The sequence below is a fragment of the Monopterus albus genome, unplaced genomic scaffold, assembly GCF_001952655.1.
Source record: "Monopterus albus unplaced genomic scaffold, M_albus_1.0 scaffold35.1, whole genome shotgun sequence".
NCBI classification, from domain to species: domain Eukaryota; kingdom Metazoa; phylum Chordata; class Actinopteri; order Synbranchiformes; family Synbranchidae; genus Monopterus; species Monopterus albus.
In genome coordinates, this window is record NW_018127915.1 from 748,194 (window position 1) to 775,050 (window position 26,857).

The following is a 26,857-nucleotide window of genomic DNA, read 5'->3' on the forward strand; positions in this document are numbered from 1 at the left end:
ACACACGAGTGTTAAATGTCAGCTAACACCAAAAAAAAAAGAGAACAGAAACATGTTAGGAAGGAAGTGAAAACAAGTTTTTAATAAACCTTTGAATTCAGTAAACATGTGAAATGAACAGATGACACAACACTTAAATGGTGGCAATGTGAAACATTTTATTTAACATACTGTACATTAAGATGTCTGGAGAAAGCCACAAATGTACAAAACCAAAAATACAAACACAAAAACAAAGAAGTATAGTGGGATGCCATTGGGACAATGGCATCAGACAGAAAAAAAGGTTTTAACTGATACAAACCAACATACACTTCTGTAAAAACAATATAAAAATGATCATAGTGCAAATGTGCATCTACAGTTTGTGCCAAGCATCACCAATCATTTACTACTGTGTATACCATGTGGTGGTGAAGGATTCATAGTTTTCTTGTACAGTAGCACTGAAATTAATCTGAGAAAAGAATTTGGTAAACTGTTAAAGCAGCAAATAACCCTCCAGGTTTGGTTCCTTTTAGTGCACTTCCCCTCTCTCATGCTCACCTCATGTTCCTGTTGCAGTCTATCAAACAAACATGCTTTAAAAAATGGACTGTGTAGTGTCAACATGAATGCATGTCATGCATGATAGTACGTTTATAGCCTTGTAGTACAGAGGTTCCACATTGTTCTAGTGACAACAGATCCGGTTGTCCTGATGCTGAAGTCTCTCAATCACTCTACAGGACATACGCTCGTTCCACATCCTGAAGTGGGATGAGAGGAAACAAGAGACAAGGTGAGAAAAGAAAGATATTTGGATAAAGATAAAGATATATTTTGAAGTAATATGACATGATAGGAAAAGAAATGAGATGGGAAGCAATTTAACATCTTGCCTAGAAAACTATCACACACTCACCTTAGAGTCTTAATTTTATGACAGTTTCTCAGGCTGTCTCCAAGACTTTGTGCTCCAACATCTGTCAGCTTGTTGAATAATAGACTGTCAAACAGGAGGAAACAAGCTTAGACAGGAACTGTCATTATCATTATCATTTTGCATCTTCTAATATCCCTGCTGACCACTCGACAAACGACTGAATGTCTACTTGCATCTGATAATATTTCACTGGTTCCTCTTTTAATGTGTATTTAAATTCCTTGTGTGCAGAACCTTTGTGTGCTGAAACATTTTTTAAAAATTAGACATATATTTTTCTCATTTCTATTTCGTGTTTCTGGAGTTACATATACAAACATACTATGAGTATGAGTTGTCCTCAGCACACAAACACATGTAGGTGCAACAAATGTCTAATGGAAAAATGAGCTACGTAGACTTACTCCAGGTCAGTGAGAGCATCCATGTGTGGGAGGACAGCTGCTAAACTCTCTGCCCCTTCGTCAGAAATCACATTTCTGAAGAGACTGGACAAAAGAGAAGGAGGAAGATGGAAGTGAAACTCTGTGGGTTTACAGTATGTTCCACTGTGGCTGCTGTTGTATGGGTGTATGTTTAAATTATATACCTTAAACAGCGCAGTTTAGGCAAATCCCTCAATGTGGTTGTGAGTTTCTTCACCCCACAGTCACCGATACAATTGTCTGACAGACTGGAAACCAGAAAGAGGAAGTTGGTTAAACTTGAAGCTCTTACAATGTTAAAAAGTAGGTGACTGTTAGTTCAAATGTTCTGTTTTTTATAACAACCCTAGGCTGAGAGATTTAAAAAAGGTGGGGAGGTCAGCATATTATACTCACTTGAGTTCTTCCAGGGAACAAAGTGAGACCAAAGCATCAGCCAGTTGCTCTGCTCCTTTGTCCCTAATCTCACTGTTCTCTAGACTGAAGAATGACAGAGACAATGAGTGTCAGACACTGGGAACACACACATACTGTACAAACACATAAACACATTTTCCACTGTAGGCACCTGCCAACCCATAACAGAGCTTGTTAGCTGTCACCTGCCATAACCCCTCTGTTTAGAGGAGGGAGCACCTGCACTCCTCTCTCACACTCACAGCTGAGCAGAGGACCTGAAGTATCACTCCACAGTGCCACAATCTGCCAGTAGCAGAGACTGTGTGAACAGTTTATCAAACAGCCACTGAACAAGCAGAACACAGACCTGCTGAAATGTGATGTCTGTGCTGCTTTTCACGTGGTCCACTCACCGAAGTCCCCGTTTTATCTCTAAATTAGTGAGTGTGTTAGCACACGGCGCTTGTAGATGCTAATAGTTGATAGCTCTGTTCGCACGCACTGCCTTCCCCCCTCTTGGGGTCCTGGAACTTTATTTTAGTACTATCCCCTGAAGGGTGCCAAAATTTAGAATGGAATGCACCTCCAGAGCAGATGGAGGGCAGCGGAAAAAGAAATGTTTCAGTAGGTTCCTATGAAAGAAAAACCCCATAAGAGACAGATGAGGTAGGAGAGAACTGGATGTAAGTGTGTGCATACTTACTCTAAGTGCCTTAGGTTCTGTAAACCTGGCAGGAGCTCCCACAGCTTGGGAAGACCTAGGGGACCTTTCTCTGGACCAAGCCTAGAGGGACACGTCATCATCATCATCATCATCATTTATGTCGTCATCATTATCATCACATTTTCAGATGTCAAATGTTGGAGTTACTCACTCAACTTGCAGCTTATATAGCTCTTTGACAGCTGGTATTCCCTCTGCCAGGATGGAATTTGATTGGCTGGAACTACAAGTAAACATAACACACACAGACACATTAAGCTGTTATGAGGTAAGGTATATTTGAGTGTATTTGTGTGTGTGTGTGTGTGTGTGTGTATTACCTGTCTGACAGCCTCCTGTGCGTATGTATGTTCACCAGCTTTGCCAGGTGCTCTATGTGACACACCTGTGTTGCTTTCAGAGGGTCGATCTTGAGTTTGGACACTGCCCCTTGTAGGAGCCCCTCCTCACCACTCTGCTCCAGCTGCTCCCACAGGGTGATGACATCGGCAATGCAAGCCCTAGGGGGACACCCAAAAGTTTCATAGGGTTTCACACTGGTATCACTGGGATGTGATACAAAATGGACAAAAGTGTTTTTTAATCAGGATATTTAATATGAAATACTTGGTGTTTGTTAAGTCCCATCCACATCCCTCCTATTACTGCTATATCTGTCAAGTTTTCCATTCTTGACCAGCACTTTGCAGATTTAACACCCACATTTCCACAAAGTTTTGATACAATTGGTCCTTGATTTCAGACAGAGGTAGATGCTTCTTATTTCAAATTGTATCAGCTGTCAAAAACTGTAGCTAACGGCGCTAATGTTATCTTTGTGAACTGGATGTGCACTGACTTGGAATGTGCACAAATCTAAATCTTAACAGATCTGCTGTACATTGTTGATTTGGAGGAGGTGGGTTGCACAAATGCCAAGCACCTTTTTGAGATGTGGACTGTAATCGGTACCTGTATGTGTTGATGTTGCTGAGTCCCACTAGAGCTTGGAGTCCAGAAACATTTATCCCAGAATCCTCCACGTCTAAACAGAAACTTCTGCCTTCAGTTCCACCCCTGCTGAGAACATTCTGCACTATGAACACATCTGGCGGGTTGAGCGAAACTCCATGAAATGTCAGCACTTCTGGAAGATTCGATGCCAGGTGAGTGAGCAGTCGTGTGCCACCACTGTCTCTACTACCGTTGCCATGAATGAAACTTGTCTCGTAAACATAGTGGCATGCCTCCAGGACCTGGGCAGAGCTCAAGTCACCATGGGAAAGACCTTCAAGGTGTTTTGTTACTAAAGCCTGCTTGCTCCTGACCATATCTCTAAAGGCTGTCTCTGGGTATAAGTGAAGTCCCTGCAGCTCTGTTCTGGTGTGGAACAGTAGGCCGATTGCAAATCTTTGAGTGAGTTCGAGTTCCTCTCTTTGAGGTCGCCGGCGTCCCTTCTGGCCTGACTGGAACAGGAGGGTCTGAAGGAAGCTGCGTTCTGATACAGTCCTGGGGAAAAAGAAAGTGAGAGTGGGTCAGGGAGATTCAAACAAGGTAGGGCATTGAAAGTGAAAGGGAAAAGAAGCTAAGAGTGGAAAGGGATATGCTCTTTCACTTTTGATCCAACATGGGACATGCAAGCTTAGAATTGACTTGTTTTAACATCGAGCCCTTCAGTCCATTCTATCATTTTTATTTTTTATTCCTGTTAATCTAATAGATCATTTTCAAAAAACTGTTTTGTCTACTAAATTATTTTTACCTTGACAAAGCCAGATGGACCCCTGCCAGGTAACTCTGAAGGAAAGGGTTGGCCCACAACATGATTCGGTCATCACTGCTGTCGGCATTTTCGATGTCTGTCCTCCATCTCTTTCCCCTCCCTTCTTTTTTCTTTTGTTCTCCTATTTCCTCTTTGTCCTCCCTTTCTCCTCCCTCCTCCTCACCGCTTGAGACAACTGGCTTTGTTTTTAGGGGGTGAGAAAGGAAGAACCCTGTCCTGAGGCCAAACGCCTTGAGTTTGGCAGATACAACTGTGGTAAGTATGGAGGAGCTGGCTTTGACCCCATCCCAGGCCAAAGAGCTGAGCTGGATCAGCAACTCTGTCTGTTCTGTTCTGTCGGCCTCCCTTTCAACACTCTCCATCTCCTCTCCGTCCACTTCAATTTCCTCCTTCTTCTGCCATTTCGCCCTCCTTGTGCTTTGGGGGCGAGAGCGAACCTGCACTCTGGACTTTGTCTGAGTCTTACTGTAGCGCCTCTTCCTTTGAGTATTACTTGAGATTTGTGTCTGGGTTTCTTCTACAGATTGCAGGGATATTTGTGCTTGAGCTTCAGCCGGTGAGTTGGTGCTGTTCCTGTCTAGTTCCATTTTCAGACGAAGTACTTGATGACAGAGCCCAGTTAAAGTTCTTGGTAGGGCCACCAAACTTTTAGTCTGTTCTAAAACCAAGCACACCAGTCGACAAAGACTGGGATTCCAGCAAAGCAGATGAAGATAGCTACAGCTTTTTAAGCGGTCCAGTGCAGATGATCTGAGGGCAGGATCAGTGAAGTACTGGGACATGTATGTCTCTACATCTGTGGGGGTGAATCCACAGACCTCCAGAAAGCTGTCCACTCGCCGCAGTAGCTGGCTGGCAGCACCTCTTGGCCGCGTAGAGAGCAGAAGAGTGCAGCCAGGGAGGAGGACCTTCTGAAGGATGGCAGAGTATAAACGTTTCACTGTGTAGTTCTGGGCTTTACTGTCTTTCTGAAATGAAGTAATCAAGTCCTTTTCTTGAGTCTGGAGCAGGATTTCATAGTCCCGCAACCCGTCAAACCCATCAAAAATGATGAGCACACGCTTAGGGGCCGCAAGAATTTGAGCGTACACTGCATCAGGGTCTGTGCAGGAAGGTGCAAACGAGGAAAGGTTTAAAAGGAGAGTCTGAAGGCTGTAGGTCGACTCCGTTAAAGTGAGTGCTTTGCTGTCTAATACGAAGACAAAGTCAAACTGTGGGATGCTGTCTCTGGACCAATCAAAACACAGCTTCCTGATCAGGGTGGTTTTTCCCATGCCTGCATTGCCAAGTAGCAATATGGGTTTGTCTCCTTTTGAGCCTTCAAAGATCTGAGCAGAAAAAAGATAAACAAATATCTTCTACTAAATTACAGCCAGTGATTTCATCAATGTTTCAAAGTCATGTAAACATGTAAAAACACTCAGCTTCACAGAGGAGTCTCACATTTGGCTGTGTTCAAAAAAGTATAGCACTAGATGAAAAAGTGAAACTCTTACCTGCCCCAACGAGCCTTTTTGCCGATTTGTATTTCCTATGAAGACCAGCTCCTTGTCCGCGCATTTATTTGTGTTTTTTCCAGAGCGATGAATCTCTCTCTGACTCACTTGCATATCAACATAATGAGAAGTCAAACTATGGCCCTCCCCAATATCCTGGCAGGTCTGACTCATGTGGGTTCTGGCTTCCCGAATGTAGTCCTTTACAACCTCTGAACAACAAATACAATTGAACATCAAGCTGCTGTTCCACAAAAGATGATTTGCACATAATGCAAATGTTTGACCAAGGCAGAAGTGATGGAGTTAAAAACACGGGGTAGCTTACGTGGAATATCAAGGACAGCAGGAGACTGGGGAAGCTGTGGTTCTTTACATAGAGACAGTTCTGAAATGTAACAAGTCATGATATATGTTACATGGCAGTTAACTCTACAGGATAACTTATGCACAAGGAGGAAGGAGTGAGACAGATACTGATAGGGCCCATCACTGGGGGAGAGTGGTGAGGTACCAGTGGGAGACATGGCTTTGTTAGCAGTTTCTGATAAAGATCCTGATGGGGATGAACTCATCTGGATTGGTGCTACCGCACCGTTCACTACAAGCACAAGAGAAGAAAGAACATAGCAGTTGGTAGCGAGTGGGTGCCTTGCTGGTGCCTAGGAAGTAAGACTGTGGAATGTGGAATATGAAGCCATAACCAATGTAACACTGGCAGACTGAGACATCTGCAAAGCGACAGGTGACAAATGAAAGGACAAAGCAACATAAAGAGTCTCAGTGAGGTGCTGGGCCTCCATGTGTCACCAGAACAGCTTCAGTGCACCTTAGCAAGTTTCTGAACTCTACTGGAGGAATGGACGCCATTGTTCCAACAGACATTGCCTAACGCCTCACTCCAACATCTCCCACAGCTGTAAAACTGGGCTGAGGTCTGCTGACTGTGAAGGCCACAGCATCTGATTCACATCATGTTCAACGTCATCAAACCATTCAGTGACCCCTCGTGACGCCATTGTTCCAACAGACATTGCCTAACGCCTCACTCCAACATCTCCCACAGCTGTAAAACTGGGCTGAGGTCTGCTGACTGTGAAGGCCACAGCATCTGATTCACATCATGTTCAACGTCATCAAACCATTCAGTGACCCCTCGTACCCTATCTCATCCTGGAGGAGGCCTCTCATTTATTTAGATTTTCCCTTGTATCTTGACACCTGTCTGTACATGCATGAAGTAGAGACAAACATATACACATGCACATCCCATATTTAAGAGTTTTTTTTTACTCACATGGGGAGAGCGGTGGCATTTGGTGTTTGTAGGGTGGTGAAGCAGCAGGAACTGTATTAGAAAGAGATATTTATGTACTGTTGATGCAGTGTATGTGCAAAACACAGACATTCATGTGGTGCAAGTGTATTTCACAGAGTAAGTGCAAGAAAATTAAATATGTAATTTAACACTAATTTGAATTTAGACAATAGAAATAGTTGAATGGGAAGACGTTCACAATGTAGAATTAGACTCAAATCTTTTGGAAGCTTATTCCAGGCTTGAGTTGCATAATCACCATATGCAGATAGGCACTGCATTGCTATCATACAATTTCATACATTAAATACTAACACAAGGAGTTGTCAGTTATTTTCAAATCCTTGTGGTTTAAACGTTGGGGGATTTAAAGAAAAGATGCCCTAAGACTGAGCCTTGGGAGACAGGTCACGTCAACATGCGACCAGATCCATAACTGCTGACAGAGACAAAGTAGTACACGTCTGTCCAAAAGAGTACTACAGGTTAAACTGAATCAAATACAGCATTGCAATTCAGTTGATGACAAGATGAATAAGATGAATAAGAAAAGCTGCATGCAGACACTTGTTTCCAGATATTTTACAGTCAAACAGGTTGTGGTTGCTAACCCCAGATGTATCACACTTCTTCTTAAAATAAGTTTGATGATCCAGTTTTCATGGTTATTAATATGTCACAGCATAACCACTGAGTTTTCATTTCCTGTAAGCAATCAATACGTCTCAGACACAATGTCAACAAAAACTGAACACTAACAAGATTTTCTTTTCTTTTTTTACAGTTGTAGAAAATTAAACAGGTGCACCTAAACAAAATATGATAACTCAGTGTATGTGAATATTTTACTCACCTAATATGTATGTAGCACCAGCAGCTGTAACCGGTGGAGAGAGCCTTAGTGTTTGAACGACCTGATATCCTGGAGTGTCTGGGATGGTGATAAACTGGAGCTGTAGGATTTTTGGTGGAGTGGTGGAGAGGCCCACTGTCTGTGGTGGACTCAGCTCTGATCCAGTGTCAGTGTCTGCACAAGCTGCACAACATTCAGAAACGTTATCTTCTTGTTTTCCATCAACATGTCACATTAACCTTGAGCTTATCAAACAGGAAAGGGTGAACAAGGAAGCAAGTTGACTTTCCCAAGAAATAGCAAAGGATTTTGTGTCTTGACTCATGAGTGAGGTTTTCACAGCCGCATACCTAAAATAATTTTGACTTCTGTGTTCTGCATATGTGGGATAACTGTGGTTCAATGGGTAGGGCGGTCGTCTCTCAACCAGAAGGTTGGAGGTTTGAATCTCAGTGCCTGCAGTCCTCATGTTGAAGTCTCCTTGGGCAAGACACTGACCCCCCCAAGTTGGCCCCCTATGGTTAGAGCCATTGGTTGAGTTGGCAGCCACAAATGGCTGCCTTGGTTCTGTACCGGAAACAAATTCCTTGTGTGTAACATGCTTGGCCAAATAAAGGTGATTATCCTTATATTCAGCTTGCGCTGTTTGTTTTTCTATTACAGCTTTGTTAAGCAAGCAGTTTGACTTTTAATTGTAAATCTGGAGGAAGTTGGCAGAAGTGAGAGTCTTTTTGGTTCGTCAATGTGATGTCTCATATGACATATTCAAAATTAAACTTCCTGTTTCTGAATTTGCATTCCAGTGTTATGAAGGAACCAGGTCAAACAAGGATGACTAACTCACCCTTCACTCATGAGTCTAATGTTACTACTGTAGTATGGTGTGAGGTCTGCCTTGTTTCTGTGCATATAGTTCAGATGTTTTGGTCTGTTTAATATATTATGTTTAATTTAACAGCTGTATATAGCATATTACATTCATAATAATGCATTTTACACTGCACTGTAGCAACATTTAACACATTTCTGCCCAGTCTGCACAGATACAACCCTCTCATTCTTTTCTCCCAGCTCCGCTAATGAGAGCAACTTGAATTACCCCTGTAATTTTTTACCTATGTGACAGGTAATTCTTTCTTATTTCCCCTTTAAGATGGTTAAAAATGACCATGTCTTTCTGTTCCCCTGGGAACTACATCAGTTTGCAGTAGGGACACTTACTGGGAGTGACAGCTGGCTCAGCCTGTGCCTTTTTGCTTTTTGTTGGCTCTGCAACAGATGAAGAACTAACATTACAACCAGATTCTTAGCTAAACACACAAAGATAGCCACAAAGTAAGCCTAGATCCACCAATGTGAACATACCCAAGACCACAAGGTGGTGACTAGTCCTTCAGTAAAGCCTTAGGAAGCTTTTGGAAAGTACTGTTTTCAAGGACCATCCCACTGTGACAGCAAGTCCTAGATCATTAACTACAAATCATGCTGTACAGCTTTAGATTTTCTGACTTATTTTCCTACTGTTCCACACAGCCAATGGCCACTGTTCCTTTCTATACAAAATGAAAATCAACCATGAGATTCTTGAACTTTGTAATGTGCTTTGACCAGGTACTGGATCAATGACTGACTATAAAAATGGGAAGGACAGTGATAAAACATTAATGATGAGACGGGCTGTTGGCCAATAAGACAACTGTGCAGGTTATATAGTTAACAGCGTCCACTCATATAAGACTGCTGTGTTTATGTATAAAGCCAGGAACAATTTATTACCTGGTGGAATTCAAAAACAATTTAATGAAAGGGAAGGGGGATACAATTTAAGGGGTCAGTTAAATTTAAAAATTCATGCTATACGTACAACCAAAAAAAGATTCTGTATTTCCATAAGTGGGGTAAAACTATGGAATAATTTAAGTGTGGACATAAAAAATAGTAATAGAATTGATGAGTTTAAACATAAATATAAAGGTATGTGTCAATCAAGATATATGCAAGAACAGGCTCAATGATTAATTAGATGGAACATTGTGGGTGTGGTGTATGAATGTTAACACTTTGTAATAATTCTTTAGTATGTTACTTGTGTGGTGTAGAAGAGAATTATTTATGAAGAGATACTGTTTGCAAACCAATGATGTAAGATGATGTCATGGGGTAGGACTGGATAAGTCTGACTTCTTCCTACTCCATTCAAGCATGTACTAGGTATAAGCAAATTGATATTGGATTAGCATTTGTTGGATATGTGTAAAATTATGTGTGTTGATATATCAACTGTCTTTACATGCTTGAAAGAATAAATCAAATCAAATCAAATCAAATCAAATTTGAAACCTAAATGTCATAAATAGCTAGATTTTCTCAGTCGCTTTCACACATTGTCTCAAATCAGAAATGAAATTCTCTAAACTACTTGAACCACCACATCATCCACTCACTTGTGCACATCATTTATGTAATATCTCATTGCCTTTAACAAATTGCAAATGCTTTGGCACATTCATGTAAATGATTGTGTACAATTGTGTGGTGTTTCCTATATTATCAATTGTTTATGTCATGTTGATCAAAATGCATTATATGGTTCTCTGTTGAACCTCCCAAATGTTGGGACAACCATGTTCTGTCTAGGGGGTGTTTATATTTCTAATGTTGTATCTTTTACTTTGTGCTATACAGTGCTGTAAAACACTTTCTTTTCTGCATTGCTGGACCAGTAAAAACAGGAAGGGTGTAATCGTGAAACTGTCTGATCTCATACAGTAATGTAAAACTATACTGTTGAAATTGATTCATGCCATACAGAACAAGTGCAGCCTTGTGTATTTTCAGCTGTTGTCATCAAAACCTGAAACGTAGTTCCCATCAAAGAATCCTTCCAGAGAACACTGACTAGTTATACTAACAAGGTGACAGGTATTTTGACTGCCAGGTTTGTAAACAATGGCACAAGGACTCGTCATTCTGATGGCATGGACGTGCTCACTGACCCATAGTTTCCATCAGAGAATCCTTCCAGAGAACACTGACTAGTTATACTAACAAGGTGACAGGTATTTTGACTGCCAGGTTTGTAAACAATGGCACAAGGACTCGTCATTCTGATGGCATGGACGTGCTCACTGACATATGTATTTAAACTAAGGATTTATGTGCTTCTGCAGGTAATCTGTGTGGTGCTGTTTGAAGAAATGCTCTTACTGTTTTGCAAATATCAAGGAGGATTCGAGACATGTACCAAAAAAACTGAGAAAAACTGTAACCGACAGAAATCCAGACAAATAATCTGGGTAGATCACCTGCTGCTTTGTGCTTTTTTGGTCTGGATGGCGTGGTCTTATTGCCGGGCCAGGAACCTGGAGAGGAAAAAATATAAACCAAAAATGTAAACAATGCTTCATGTGGCAGAGGCATGACCAGAATGAGCAACAATTGGAGGGCTGGGTATTTACCTTTATGTCGTTTCCCCCTTTTTTTGCCTGTCAGGTTGGCATTCTTTGTCGGCGGCTGGCTGAGTAGGCTTGGCGGCTCTACTGTCTTGAAAATATCAACTGAAGGTTCCAAAGGAGGAACTGAAAGGGCCAGTGAAGCAGAGAGGTGATTAGCATTCTCATGCATTTCAGTACTACTGATCTGAGAATGATGGTAAAGAAGCAAGTATCTCTATAAGTCTTGAATACACAGACAAGGAAGCAGCGCACATGGTAAAACAACGGGCAACGGTGACTTGAAACAGTGAAAGATATTTCTTAACACTTGTCTTTTGTTGTTACTGGCTTTATGTTAGGGGTCTCACATGCTTGTTCCTTCAGATATATCTGTTTTCTTCTAACCTTGAGACTCAATGTGTCAATGTTTGTCAAAGTCATTAACCGTACAATATCCTAGTTTTTGGATCGAACTTTACTATCATTCATTCTCTGCCATGTGTCAGTAGCTGTAATGAAAAGAGGAGAGCCTTACTGAAGCTGTCGAAATCCTCGTTGCTCAACAAATCTATGTTTAGGTAAGAAAACACGCTCGTTGCTCAACAAATCCTCATTGCTCCACAAATCTATGTTTAGGTAAGAAAACACATAAAGGAAATGAGACAACAGATCACTTTTGTGTTCATACTTTAATATGTGTGTTTGAGTAAGTCTTCTAATACACCAGTGTGAAATGTGTGTGTTATTACATATAGTGTATGGTATATGAGTGAGAATATACAGTATGTATGAGTGCATGTTCATTAATTACCTAGGCAATTGTTCAGTAATTGATCATCATTGATCATCAGGAACTCTTCTAAATCTTATCAAATAAAAACAATGCTCATTAATTACCTAGGTAATCGTTCAGTAATTGATCATCATTCAGGAACTTTTCTAAATCTTATCAAATAAAAACAATGAGGATTATTAGACAAAACATTTTCAACAGTTAGTTGCACATCACTTATTTTATTGCTAATGAATCATTTAAATGTTTCACATTATTGGACCTTGGTCCGTTTATGGTGCTGCTCTCAGAAATACAGTTATATGTCACTTGTAATGTTTTTGAGTTGTAATGGCCACTTTTCTATTTCAAAGATTCCACCATTTTATCAGCATATATCAGGACAAGAATCTGCAACAATGAGAGGAGCACTAGGTATTGGGATTAACAAGGTCTGCTTATGATTGAAACAAGGCAAAGGCAGCAGGAGCTTCTCATACTTCATTATCTCACCTGAATCTAGTCAGATTTAACTCTTTAAGATGTTTTTTGACTTCTTAACAGCTCAGCCAGTTGCTGACCCCAAAAGGTCAATAGCTTTATGCAGCAAACTACAGTAGCTTTCCATCTAATCCTTGTTTTGCTTTGTGGCAAACCATTCTGCAGAGCTCCGGACTATAGTCTAGACATGTGGTCCGAACCAGAAGCAATGCTAACCTGGTAGAGATCCAGGTAGAAATGGGTCCTGGTCCATGTCCTGCATCTTGACACCTGATAACACACACACAAATGAAAAAAGAAGAAGTGCAAAAATGAAGACATTAATGACATAAATGCATAAGGAATGAAATCATCAAATACTACAGAGCACTCTATTAAGCTGATGGCAACGCCTTGTACTGGTCAACACTCTTGATCTGTGTTGCAGATGAGATAACGTTAGATGAAAGATTTGGCAGCATCACTGCTGCCCCCGCTGTCATGCATGTTCCCATGGAAACTTTGAGAATTTCCTCTCTGCGAAATCGTTTGCTTCAAGTAAAACCTTGAGCCCAATGTGATCACCTGAACTTCACCCCACTCACTAGCTCTCATGTGGTACCTGTGTCATGGTAGACTCAATGTGCTTAATTTAGGATTTCTTGTATAATTGTGTTGATACAAGCAACAACATTTTTTGTGGGTTACATCCTAACATGCTTTTAGAAGTGTGTTTGGATATTACAGCTTACAGGAAAGGAACGTTTGTCAGCATTAAGCTAAATCTCTCCTATCTTAAATCATACATATCAACTCAAATAATGTTTCGAGGATTATTAGACAAAACATTTTCAACAGTTAGTTGCACATCACTTATTTTATTGCTAATGAATCATTTAAATGTTTCACATTATTGGACCTTGGTCCGTTTATGGTGCTGCTCTCAGAAATACAGTTATATGTCACTTGTAATGTTTTTGAGTTGTAATGGCCACTTTTCTATTTCAAAGATTCCACCATTTTATCAGCATATATCAGGACAAGAATCTGCAACAATGAGAGGAGCACTAGGTATTGGGATTAACAAGGTCTGCTTATGATTGAAACAAGGCAAAGGCAGCAGGAGCTTCTCATACTTCATTATCTCACCTGAATCTAGTCAGATTTAACTCTTTAAGATGTTTTTTGACTTCTTAACAGCTCAGCCAGTTGCTGACCCCAAAAGGTCAATAGCTTTATGCAGCAAACTACAGTAGCTTTCCATCTAATCCTTATTTTGCTTTGTGGCAAACCATTCTGCAGAGCTCCGGACTATAGTCTAGACATGTGGTCTGAACCAGAAGCAATGCTAACCTGGTAGAGATCCAGGTAGAAATGGGTCCTGGTCCATGTCCTGCATCTTGACACCTGATAACACACACACAAATGAAAAAAGAAGAAGTGCAAAAATGAAGACATTAATGACATTAATGCATAAGGAATGAAATCATCAAATACTACAGAGCACTCTATTAAGCTGATGGCAACGCCTTGTACTGGTCAACACTCTTGATCTGTGTTGCAGATGAGATAACGTTAGATGAAAGATTTGGCAGCATCACTGCTGCCCCCGCTGTCATGCATGTTCCCATGGAAACTTTGAGAATTTCCTCTCTGCGAAATCGTTTGCTTCAAGTAAAACCTTGAGCCCAATGTGATCACCTGAACTTCACCCCACTCACTAGCTCTCATGTGGTACCTGTGTCATGGTAGACTCAATGTGCTTAATTTAGGATTTCTTGTATAATTGTGTTGATACAAGCAACAACATTTTTTGTGGGTTACATCCTAACATGCTTTTAGAAGTGTGTTTGGATATTACAGCTTACAGGAAAGGAACGTTTGTCAGCATTAAGCTAAATCTCTCCTATCTTAAATCATACATATCAACTCAAATAATGTTTCTCAAAAAGACCAGTGCTATACAGTCATTCAAAAACAATGCCGGATTGCCCGGATTCCAGCTTTCTCTCCCTCATTTCCTGTCATCTCTTTAGTAAAACTGTTTGATAAAGGCATAAGATACCCATAATAATAATAATGAAGTAGCTATCAGAGACTATTTTGAACGAAAGGGCTGTAAGACCAGGGTGGGAGGACAGCTGCTAAGGAAGGTGAGTACGAATGAAGGAAGTTCAGGTAGAAAAACATTTCCTTGTTCTCTAGGGACATAAGAGGAAAGAGACAGCTTGCGCACATGCTATTATTAATCCTACTGCAACTACTTTGATATCATTTCATTTTCCATAGCCACTTGCTTGACCTGTTGGAAAGTGAAAGTAAAACATCATACAAAGAAGCTGTACATGATGAAATGGCTAAATCTACTAGGTAAAATCAACACGGACACAGAAAGAAAGAAAGATATTGCAGATGCTCATTTCTCCTAAAAGTATACACCTACCAATATAGAACGTTTCCTACACAATACAGTAAACTATTCACCACATTCAGCACATGGCCTCTCACTGACAAGATGAAAGAAGTAGCAGAGTTTTTCTAATATGTCCATCTCATGATATTCTCAACTAAAATCAACCTAAGACTGATTCACATTACACACAGTAATCCAGTGTGTAACAGTGTGTAGTGAGAGGTGATCGAGGGTTATTTCTATCTCACTGCAGGGATATTTCAGAGACAAACTGACTCACCATACACATTTAGACCAGATTACCTACTCAGTTGACAGCGTGTCTGTTTGTTGGTCAAACTAACATGATCCATAAAACTATTGTTGGGGCAATTCTTCTGTGTCATAGTCAAAGGTGGTGTTGTACTGGACTACATTATAATCACAGGTGTTCCTAATATTTTGACCCTCTCATGTATGTACATGGGGAGGACAAAAATATAGCGACACCTCTAAATATAATGTAGATGTAGTCCAGTACAACTCACCTTTAACTGTGACCTCAATAATAAATTGAATTGAATTCATACATTTATGAAAAGCTTCATAAACACAGATGTTAAGGTGGAAGTGTTGCATTGAATTGCATACAATTGTACAGGTGTACCTAATTTAGGAAAGCCCAGGTGGCTTCAGTGGTCCCTAGGTTACTTCTTAGTCAGAACGGTGAAAACCCCTGCCTTGTCTGATGGGTCATAGGCAGGTACAGTTAAAACAACGCCGACTGGCCAAAAAGGATGGGTGGTTTCTGTGACTGGCAGACTGGTGGTTCACGTATTCGGAACCGAGCAATCACAGAAAACGCTAACCGAAAAAGGTGCTTCTTATCTTGTTTAATGAATTTAGTCATGTTAGCATTTGAGGGGTTAAACGAGAGCCATGAGGAACACCTGGATCTTTGCTCTCTGTTTGGGGCTCAATTTACCTCAAGATGGAGAAGTAGTGAATCAGCCAGTGATGCAGTTCAGCAGAAAAGCGTCAAAGAGTCAGTCCTGATGAGACGGTATGGTGAAGGAGTGTACTGTGCATCTGACCGCTGCACGGTTGGCACACTACTAATCAGTTAATGTTCACCCTTTATGAAGATAACCAAACTCAAAACACTCTCTAGGCTCCACTGAATGAAAATGATAAAAAAATAAAAAAATAAGTTGCAGGTATCAGACCTTAAAGCCTTCAGGTCCCTGATGTAGGTGGCAGCAGCAGACTTGCTCAAATTCTTTGGCAGGTCTGCTGTTCGATCCTCTAACCAGCTGTAGTTAGATTACTGCCTGAGCAAACTCAAACGGAGTCCCCTGTTTTATACAAGGAAAACAAAATACTGCCAAACACATTCGTCTTACACTGCTGTATGACTTTACACCACTTCCTCGTGCTATTTTATTCAGTTTTTTTAAAAAGATAGTAATGAGCATGATGACATGACAACATGCACAACAAAAGTCCCTGTTATGAGGAACTTGGCAACTTACCATACAGAATAATGGTGCATGCTTTATTAACACAACAACTTGAACAACAGAAAGGAGCCCTGCTGAATACATTCAACACAACACATCTTGAGAGAAACGGTCAGACAGCAAAGAAAAGCCTTAAGTCTGTCTAAGTCCAGATCATAAATGAAATCCCCTCTGCAATATGTGCTCACACATTCCCACGAAACACCCACCCTACTCACATTTATGTGACACTAGGCAATTAAATTGTTTTCACTAGAAGTTCCCCCAGATATCATGCTTTCACTAATTTCTTCTCGTCTCATTTGCTCATACACAATTTTACACATGGCGAATTTTTTAGAAACATCATTTTGTTCATTCGAATCCTTTATTGATGAGAGTTATAGATCAAATATTTTATATTTTTCTTTGTGCGTAATTCAATAACGCAAGTTAAAATTAAATCAAATGACTGACTCACATACTTTAAAGGAATGTAGGTACAAAGACAAAGCACCGACTCTTCCCATCCATGCCTTTGGCAACTTTGGCACAACGCCCCCCACCCCCCCACCACCAACCTGCCCCATCTAAGCTGGGTTTACATTTACCTGCCGGGCCAGCTTCACTGGTGATGCTCGGGTCCACTATTGGCCTGCTATATGTTTCTTGTCCGATAAACTCGCTGCTGGGTTCAGTTAAAACAACCACTGCATATGTCCTTGGATGACTTGCATCTCTATCTTGTGCGCGCAGACTGCTCGGTCTAACAACAGAGTCATGGTTTACTTTCACTTTGCCCTAACTGCGCCAACACAGTCGCCAAGGTTTGGTTACCTCAGATGCGAGGTTCCGGTAGAGGATCTGTTTCTGCTGCAAGATGCGGTTTCCGTTTAAACGTTCCTAAGTGATCAGTTGGAGCGGGGTTATAGAAATATTATGTGCTGCTTACTGATGCAACTGAGCAACATTAAAGCTAAAACACAAATAACGGAAGTAAGAGTGTGTGAAGTGAGTGTACCATTTTCCAACTCAATCATAAAACTAGGGCTAAAAGTCTATTAAACAAGAAGCCTTCAATTTCCGAATTTTGCTTCCAGAGTTTATACTGTAAACAGCCCTTAAGTCTTTGTTGGCTCTGGCTTATGTCATTTCCTGAGGCACTGATCTCATTTTGTTGACCCCTGGGACTACAATATCTAAAGCATAAACATATTCCTGTGGTACAGCTCACACCTGAAACAGCCTTAATTTAGATATGAACCCTACCCCAGCTTGAAATCCACCTTTTAATATGTCTGTCACTGATCAATTAATACTGTCATTTAGTTTTAGAAGTCTCAGTGATGTGTATATACTGTATATAGTCTGTCCCAGGTGAGCTTCTATTAACTCTGCTTTTGAGCCTGTACATCGTTTGCAAACACCAGTGCAGATTCCACACCTCTTGCCATGCGTAAATAAACACAGGGAGGTTTGGCTATGAAACGGAAAGTACCTGACTTACCAGTTAATCAGTGCCAAACAGATTAACCCTCATTAAATGCATCAAACACACTCATACCTTGTGAAAGCTCTTTGTCTACCTGGTTATATGATACTGGGCAACTAGTGAAAAATAAAACAGTAGGTGTATGTGGACATGAAATATGTATATGCATGCACAAACACACACACACACACACAGAGTCAATGTGTGTGTGTGAGCCAAAGCAAGGAGTCTGGACAAGATGGAACTGAAAGGAACCATGGGAATAAAAAGAGACAGGCACAGGAATTGAACTCTTTTCATTCCCAACAAGCCAAGTCAAGCATTCTAGTTTTTTTTCTTTACAATTCCATAGTCTTTGGACAAGAAACACAAATTAAATCATAGACAAATCACTACAGCAACGAAAAGACAAAATTGCAGGTGTACACCACAGCAATATGGAGCAACAGGCCTGGAGAATAAATGCAACAGATCTTAGCTAAATACTAACAGATACACAAAGATAATACTAAACACCGACTGGATATACAAAGACCACAATACATCACACCAATAAAAACTCCACCCTTGTAAATATGTCCAACTAAAACACCATGGACACTGTCTTCTGCCAAAACATACAGTATAGGTTCCCCACAGCAAAGTCAACTATGGCCAAGTCCACCACCACCACGTGCACAACTAATATGGACTGTATAACCATTGAAATCCTGTCATCCTTTCAATGTTTGCTTCCTGCAAGTTTCCTCACCTTTATTTCTGCCTGTTTTCCCTCAGTACAGAAAACCCATACAAAGAGACAATTCAGCTTTGAGTAAAAATCTCGTGTAGCTGGAAAACAATGGTGACAGGGTGGGCGCCTTGAAAAGTGAAAATGAAAGTGAGATGCACCATAACCACAAAATCCAGGCTGGGTGTTCACCCAGAGGCGAACACTCCCTCCTTTACCCGGTGATGAATAACACAACAATTCTCTACTCTTTTTTCTTTGGGTGATGGAGATGATTCAAAATTTATGTTGGAGAGCAATAAAAGGAAAATGGAAAGCACCTGGAAATCTTAGAAAAGAAGTTTCTTTCTGTGCTACAGTGATGCTCTGATGCACGTGAAACGAAGGCTTTGTTACTATTCCTGTAATCGCAGACATTTCATGTAGATGTGAATTTGCTAAAGTAAATAGAAGGTAAGAAGAGGAAAGCACTGGAGAATATATGCATTTAAAGCAGAGCTGAAATAAAATAGGCAACATCATATGATGACTGAGTGCGAACTTACCCAAGAGTGGATCCACTCTCTCCTCATCCTCATGGAACTCTGTTCTGTCATCAGTGCTGCGGGTTGTTGGACCACAGCCAGTCCAGGAAACATTTTCTAAGCTGTCTTTGACACCTAATGTCATGCTACTGTGTGTGGTTGAGTAAAACGAGCTGTCTTGTGCAACAGTATAAGTGTCTGTTGGCGTACAAGGAGACTGTAAATCTTCAATGTCTTCTGTAAACCCAGTATCGGTGCCACATTGTGTGTCCGCAGCAAAAAAAAGCAGATCATCCATTGTGTCTGTGGTCCTGTCAGCTACCCAGCAGAACTGGCCCGCCAGCATGTTGTCGTTTGTGTCTGTTGCTGCACAGGTTACAACAGGTGAGCCGCTTTCTGCTGCGCCAGAGGCACTAAAATGATCTGTCTTCGGCCCAGTAGTTATCACACTGTTGTATGTAGAGAAACAGAGACTTTTTGGTGTGTCTCTTTCTGTGTCCAATGTGAAGTTTGTCTCTATGATCTCCTTAAAGTGGTCAGTGTAAAAGTCCAGTGTCCTGCAAGCAGCTGCAATCTCTGTTTCCTCCTCCATATTCAGAACAGGGCATTGTGCTTCACTGTGTGTCGTTGCCTTGTCACTTGTTGTAACCAGTGGCAGCAACATCTTCTGTCCTCTGTCCCAGTGCTGCCACAGAGGAACAGCGATCCTCCTAGCCGCCTCCTCTATCTCTTCTAACCACACCTTCTTATCCTCAGAATTCCCCTCATCAAATCTTTCATAATCACTTACTAGTTCCTGTTGAGATTCTGCACTTCTCAGCAGTTCCATCATTTCATCATAACATATTGGTCTAGACGTGATCCTGTCATCAAGGTAGTGCTCATCCGCTGCTTGTCCCCCCCTCAACTCTTGGATACATTTGGGAACATTTTCATGAATAACTTGATCATCATACAGTAGCCGAGACTTGGCACTGTTATGTTCATCCACTGATAACGCAGACTCCAAACTGGTCTTGATGTGGTCAGTGGTGGTAGATTCTCTAGACCCTGGGGACCCACATTCCTTCTGGCTGAGATAACACTGGTGAGTGGTGGATCCTTGGTCAAACCCCGGTTTGCGTGCCAGTCGGTCATGAATACACCCAGAGGTGATCCTCTCGGTCAGTCGATGCTGCCTCAAGCTGTTGCTGTAGGCTTCTGAAATGATCTGCTCCTCCACCAGTCCCTCCAGCAGAGCCTGGATCTCAGCAGGAGAAGAGCAGGTCAGAGCCAGTCGCACTCCGTCCAGAACCTCCTCAAACTGGGCCATGGTGACAACGTCTGCTCCCCGAGCATCAAGTCAGGCAAAAGACACAGCTACTAGTACAGATGATTTTTATTGTATTTTCTAAAGGGAAACTGATTTAGCTCAGGAGGCGTTTTTCTTAATGTAGGGACGTGTCTTTGTGGTTTGAGAGTGTCTGTGATTGAACAACTGCTCAGTTTTTTTGGAGGGGGTGGGAATATGAGACACTGGAGGAAGTTATTATTATTATTATTAAGAAGTACACAAGGAGAAAAGATTATGGGAGACAGTCTTTGGTTTTACTGTTTTATCATCACACATTTCTTCTTACAAAAATCACTCCAGCTGTTTATTCTGTATTATTAATTAGCATTTGATTTGTCTAATGGTACCTACGTTTTGCTCTTTTTCATAGATAAATATCATCTTGAGTGCATTAGCACACACACAATACAACGAAGAAAACATTTTCAACTCAATTACACATCGTTACCTTGGCAACAATACTTTTCACTAGTTGCTTGTATCAGCTTGAGTTCATTTTTCTGAATCTTGTCAGATTTCCTGATCAAGTGATGCGATGCATCTTTGTTTTGCCAATTTAGGATCTTGTGTTACAAGATATAACAACAAGGAAATGCATTTGCTAACTGCTCAAATTAAAACCACTCCCCATTCCATTTTGAGTCAGTCACTTTTTGCACATTTCCTTGTGTGCAGTCACAAAAGTATACATTTTTTTCACACATAACCAAGCAGACACACAGGGACACAGGTTTTTCACCAGATTTTTGTCTTTATATTTTTGTCCTCCCCAGCTGCATACATGAGAAGGTCAGAATATTAGGAACACCTGTGAATATAATGTAGTCCAGTACAACACCACCTTTAACTGTGACCTCATTAATAAACAGGAACGTAAATGTAAACATTCATCACAATTTCACCAAAAGCTGTAACACTTTGAGCTTCATAAACACAGATGTTAAAGCAGAAGCGTTGCATTGACGTGCATACAGTTGTGACTAGTAAAGTGGCCAGGCAGTGTATTTTAGAACTGGTTTGGTGAAACAGTTCATGCCTCACTGTCACTTCACACACTTCTCTTCCCACACCTCCTGCACCATACAATCAGTAGAGGTTACCTGGTAATGACAGAAGTTGAAAGAACCTTTGTAGAGTACGTATGGAAGTAATAATGAAAGTCACAGCTGCTTCTCCAAAAATCTAAATCCACATTAAAAACACTGCAGTTTTGATTTAGTGAGAAACCTATTCACTAAGTCACTGCAGGTTTCTTATATAGTGCATCCTTTAAGAATCACAATTGTATAACATATCATTAAAGGACACTGTTATGTTTACTCTTTTTTTTCTTTAAATTTAAAGTCCTGTTTTTATAATTCAGCAGACTGAAACTAACTGCAACATAAAAAAAAAAAAAACTAGAACTACATGGGACCTACAGTCTGTACGGCTCTGGCTGCTGTTTTCTCTGTTAGCAGGATGCACATGTAGTTTCACATGTGTTTTCACTAAACCCTAAAGGAACTATGAACACATGAGGACATAGAAACACACACATACACACATCTTACTATAGCTGTGAGGCCACTAATTGACATACTGCATTCCCTACCCCTACCCCTAACCTTCACCATCACAAGTAAATGTCCACCCTCAACCTAACCTAAACCCTAAAAACAAGTGTTAACCCTCAAACAGCCCTTTGAAGGTAAAGATCGGCCAAACTATCCACGATATGGTCCGGCAAAAATGTATCCACACCACCATACAAAACATGTAAACACACACACTTTAAATAAACACCTGATTGGACCCTACAGGCCAACTCATATAGAAATCAGTTTAGGATTTGTTTTTGATGTACATCGCTGTATCGTGGAACAGACAGAATTCCGTTCTATCAAATGTACCACACTGATGTATGAGACACACCTCACCCCTGGACTTTTTATGCTGATACTAAATGCTGTTTTATGTTAAACTGTAGCTATCATATGCTATTTTTTACTCTGGCATGTTGTGTGAGGCATAATCTCACAAAGACAGCTGTTTAAATCACATGGTAACACCATGGTATTTTTATATGGCAACCTTTTTAATACCATCTGTTGTAAGTGATCAGGCTTCTTGTATATAGTGAGTCAAGGAAATCAGTAAATCTGTACATTAAAACATTGATTTCTTCTTAATGAGCCCAATTGAAAACTATTTTGTCCAACACATTTCTGGTGTCAATCAGCCTAGTGAAGACTGTTTGACTGAGATGCTGTATGGAGGTTGGAATCCAGTGGACTGAACGAATTGAACGCTCCAGCAGCATGTCTCCTTGTTAATGTGAATTCCCAGCGACTTTACAACCAGCCTTCACTCTAAAACGGGGCAACTGTAGTTTAGCGGGTGGAGTGGTTGTCTCCCAACCGGAGGGTTGGAGGTTTGAATCTCAGTGCCTGCAGTCCACATGTCTAAGTGTCCTTGAGCAAAACTCTGAACCCCCAAGTTGCCCCCAATGGTAAGAGCCATTGGTGTGAGTTGGCGCCGCAGATGGCTGCCTCGATTCTGTACCGGAAACAAATAATGTAACATACTTGGCCAAATAAAGGTGATTAAAATGTCATGATTTATATCATGGGGACTAGATTTTGTCCCTACAGTGTGATTGTGCTAACAGATTTATATCCCCACATCATGAGTAATACAAGTACACACAAGGAATCTTACGACTCATAAGCAGATCAAGCTAAACAAAAATAAACCTGCGTCAAGGTTCAGTAAATTTGATTTATTTGATCAATCAGTCAAAATACACTACCCAAAATATTTTTACTAATATTTTTTCAACAAATCAATCAAATCAGAGAAACCAGTCATTCAAAACAGGGGAATCCACCTTTACAGGTTATGTAGTTGCTGGCATATTTCTTGTAAATCATGAAGAACAGGCTCATTTAAGTGGTAAATAAATTTAATGCAAACTAATCTTCAGAGGACTTAGTAAAGTTAACATCTTTCTAAAGAATTATATTAAATTGAAATGTGGAATGATTTCAAGGAGAAGTTAAAATGTCATACTATGCCGATGAGACAGTGTTCTCTATTTAGAAGAATGACTCAAATGATCACCACCTACATGTGTTAAATCCCCAGCTACTGGTACCATTATCCAACTTCCTCCTTACTACTGATTCACTGCATCGGAAGTCATTGAGGTCTGAGCTATTATCCATGCAGATAACAAGTAAACATCACTGCTGCTTGATTTTAATTTATGGTCAGAGGTTTAACTTCCCCAAATAACATCTAGTGTGAAAAGTAATATTTTTTTCATATTGTAAAGGGCCCGACAGTGTTTGTGTGCAGACTGAGCCGGTCCCGTGCTTACACTTCAATTTGCATGGTGAGAGATCAGGTGATAATCTGTATTTGTAGTTTATTTTCAGTCAGTCCCACAGACTGCCGTTAAATACTCACTTGAGCACCCATGTGTATTAATCCACAGTTGAAAATAGTCCCCAAAAAATTTAGTATTTACTCCTGTCTAAGTAACATTTAGTAAAAACTCCAGTGCCCAGCTGTTTTAGAAAGTAATTTAGCCTTTCTTGAAAACAATATATCCGTCACCAGTTTTTAAAGATGCTTGTCTTCAGTGGGCAGCTGCCTCACTGATGCTGAGATCATTCTGACAAGCTTTGAAAAATAAGCAATGATGGTGTTACAGGCTTTCCTCAGTGAGTTTCTTATTCAGTAGTTTATCATCTATACCACTCATCATGTGCTCTGACTCAGTGTCAGAGCACATGACCACCATCCCTTCAGGTGGTGCTCTGCTCCTCTGTCACATGGTTGGAACAGTACTCCTGGATACCTGGTCAAGGAGAAAAGAGAAGAGTGAGGATGATGAAAATGTTAGTTTTGATGAACAAAACAAATATGCCTCTGCTACGCTGTGTGTACATTTGTTTTTATTCGCTGCTTAGTGAATCAAATGTTACATAAACCACATTTGATTCCGCAAATTTCATCTCATGCTGTAGGTACTGTTATTGTATTTCGATACAATCCTTCTCCTTCCCGTTTAGTCAAGTGGTTCCTATTTATTTAGTGACCAGTTCTTCTTTCAGTAGAACCATTAATCAGGAATTGGGCCATAAAAGAAATCATCTAGTCATCAAAAATAATCCTGGTGTTTGATGGAAGTCTGAGTGCGCATCTAACTTCCTTACCAAAGAATCTGACAAAATGGGCGATGCTCGTTTATGTGCGTCTGTGTTGTGTATAGATTACTAGAAACACTCACTCTGCACAATTGTCTGGTAGACCTTAGCAGCAGGAGAGTCAGGTACTTGATCCAGGAAAGACTTGCCCTCGTCGCAGCTTTGTGCTATCCTCGGGTCTAGAGGCACTTTTCCTAACAAAGGTAGATTAAAATCTGCACACATTTGCTCAGCCCCCCCACTGGTGGGAGGAAAGATCTGTGACGTATTCTGTGAAAGAGGAAAAGAAGGTTTTATTCTACAGAACCTAAATTACATGAGAGTTGTGCTGTTCTCTATATGTTGGTATCAAGAATAAAAAATATTTCTAAATGTGGCAAAAATTAACGTGTTTTTCAGCCATGAAATTAGCCGCTGTTGAAATTCATCATTATCACAGTGAACTCATCCACAGCTGCCAAGCTCTGAGAAACTACAAAGTTCCTACAGACATCTTTAACATCCACTGATGAAAAGTATTTGAAACCCAAAAGCTAAACTGTTTTTGTCAAGTGTCACACTGATTTGTATTTGAAATTCTTTGTTTTACTTTTAATAGTAAGTTCCAACAATGCCAGTTTAATATGTACAATTTATAATATATAAACGTTCGGCTTATGTATTGTAAATATTCAAGGATTTGTTTAGTTTGTATTAGTGTTTGTGCAGCTGTCAGTGACCTTGCATTTAGGACAGACAAAGCTACTCATGTTCTCCACCACTCCGATGATTGGCAGCTTGACCTTTTGACAAAATCTGATTTCTTTTCGCACATCCTGCAACGACATCTCCTACAGAGAGAGAAGAAGAAAGAAGGAAAGAGAAAGGCAAAGTAAGAGAAGAGGCAGAGGGAGGACAGAACAGAAGAGATAGAGAGACAAACAAAGACACTGGTGAAAAGAGGATTAACAGAAACTGTTTTCCTGTCCCTTATAGCTGCTCTCAGTGTTTCAGCCTTACAAAACCCCTCTACTTTGATAAGAGCTCTGTTGCCTATTTCGTGTTATCAAATGAACTGGTTTATTTTCTTGGGCAATTCCCAGCTTGGTAGTGGTTAGTGAGAGCTGATGGAATGAGGAAATGATTCTACTGCTGTCTGACCTCATGCTTCAGCCTAATTTCACTTTGAGTTAAAGTTACAAAACAGCCTGCAGGCATAACTCTGCACTCTGTTCTATGGTGTTTATGCATCTAATGTTTTCAAACTTTTGCTACAGTGGAAGATTTGCTGGTGCCGGTTTCGTAAGGCTAAGGTGTGTCCTTGCTATACAAACATATCAAAGGTCCTGATAAAACCAAAAGCAAAATGAAGTGCAGTCAGCGACTAAAGCCTGTGTGTGCCTGTATAGTGAACTCTTGTAGCTCATACTAAGGATGTACAGTGTATACATCATATACTGTAAGTGTTCCATATGTTTATGGTCTTACTACAAATTTCTAGGGTATTTTGAGTTTTCTGTAAACTCACTAAACTTGCTGTATTTTAGCCTGACATCTCATGTGGTCACCCTGCACTCACTGTAGCACACGGTTTATAAATCTGAAAAACTCCATCTAAACTGTGTGTATATCTCTCTACCCTCTGCTAGAGGTCAGCACAGTGACTCCAATTCACATGATTAATTTGGCACAGTTTTACACTGAATGCCCTTCCTGACACAACCCTCTCTATCTATCCGAACTTGGGAACACCACAGAAGCCACTGACCTGAAACCCCTGTGGCTAGATACACAAACTGTGTGTATATACAGTGGGTACGGAAAGTATTCAGACCCCCTTAAATTTTTCACTCTTTGTTATATTGCAGCCATATGCTAAAATCATTTAAGTTCATTTTTTCCTCATTAATGTACACACAGCACCCCATATTGACAGAAAAACACATTTTTTGACATTTTTGCAGATTTATTAAAAAAGAAAAACTGAAATATCACATGGTCATAAGTATTCAGACCCTTTGCTGTGACACTCATATATTTAACTTAGGCTCTGTCCATTTCATCTGATCATCCCTGAGATGGTTCTACACCTTCATTTGAGTCCAGCTGTGTTTGATTATACTGATT

The 26,857-nt window shown here is 40.5% G+C and overlaps 2 protein-coding genes across 6 annotated transcripts in view; both read right to left on the minus strand.

The window, feature by feature from the left end:
• Nucleotides 1–146: 146 nt before the first annotated feature.
• Nucleotides 147–20,547, minus strand: ciita (class II, major histocompatibility complex, transactivator). Of its 5 annotated transcripts, none has more exons than XM_020597894.1 (23): nt 19,247–20,547; nt 13,942–13,995; nt 12,234–12,281; nt 11,927–11,962; nt 11,872–11,886; nt 11,361–11,480; nt 11,208–11,264; nt 9,124–9,171; nt 7,903–8,085; nt 7,029–7,079; nt 6,219–6,332; nt 6,060–6,119; nt 5,732–5,943; nt 4,215–5,563; nt 3,425–3,961; nt 2,794–2,973; nt 2,625–2,696; nt 2,453–2,533; nt 1,747–1,830; nt 1,515–1,598; nt 1,330–1,413; nt 905–988; nt 147–749 (listed from the first exon to the last, which is right to left on the minus strand). In XM_020597894.1, exons 1-23 carry the CDS (start codon nt 20,535–20,537, stop codon nt 674–676), a joined length of 4,920 nt encoding a protein of 1,639 aa, XP_020453550.1. In that variant the 5' UTR covers nt 20,538–20,547; the 3' UTR covers nt 147–673. The 5 variants fall into 5 exon arrangements, with proteins under 5 accessions (XP_020453550.1, XP_020453552.1, XP_020453551.1 ...); XM_020597896.1 differs by lacking the exon at nt 19,247–20,547 and adding an exon at nt 17,091–17,362; XM_020597895.1 differs by lacking the exons at nt 11,927–11,962; nt 12,234–12,281 and adding an exon at nt 12,148–12,201 and having other exon boundaries at nt 11,872–11,904.
• Nucleotides 20,548–23,339: 2,792 nt separating this feature from the next.
• nubp1 (nucleotide binding protein 1 (MinD homolog, E. coli)) overlaps nt 23,340–26,857 on the minus strand; it is an 8,111-nt gene continuing 4,593 nt past the window's right edge. The window contains exons 8-10 of the mRNA XM_020597747.1: nt 25,471–25,581; nt 24,835–25,021; nt 23,340–24,402 (exon numbers count right to left, since the gene is read on the minus strand). Of these exons, the coding sequence (XP_020453403.1) occupies nt 24,350–24,402; nt 24,835–25,021; nt 25,471–25,581 (351 nt within the window). The 3' untranslated portion in view covers nt 23,340–24,349. The remainder of the gene's footprint in view (nt 24,403–24,834; nt 25,022–25,470; nt 25,582–26,857) is intronic.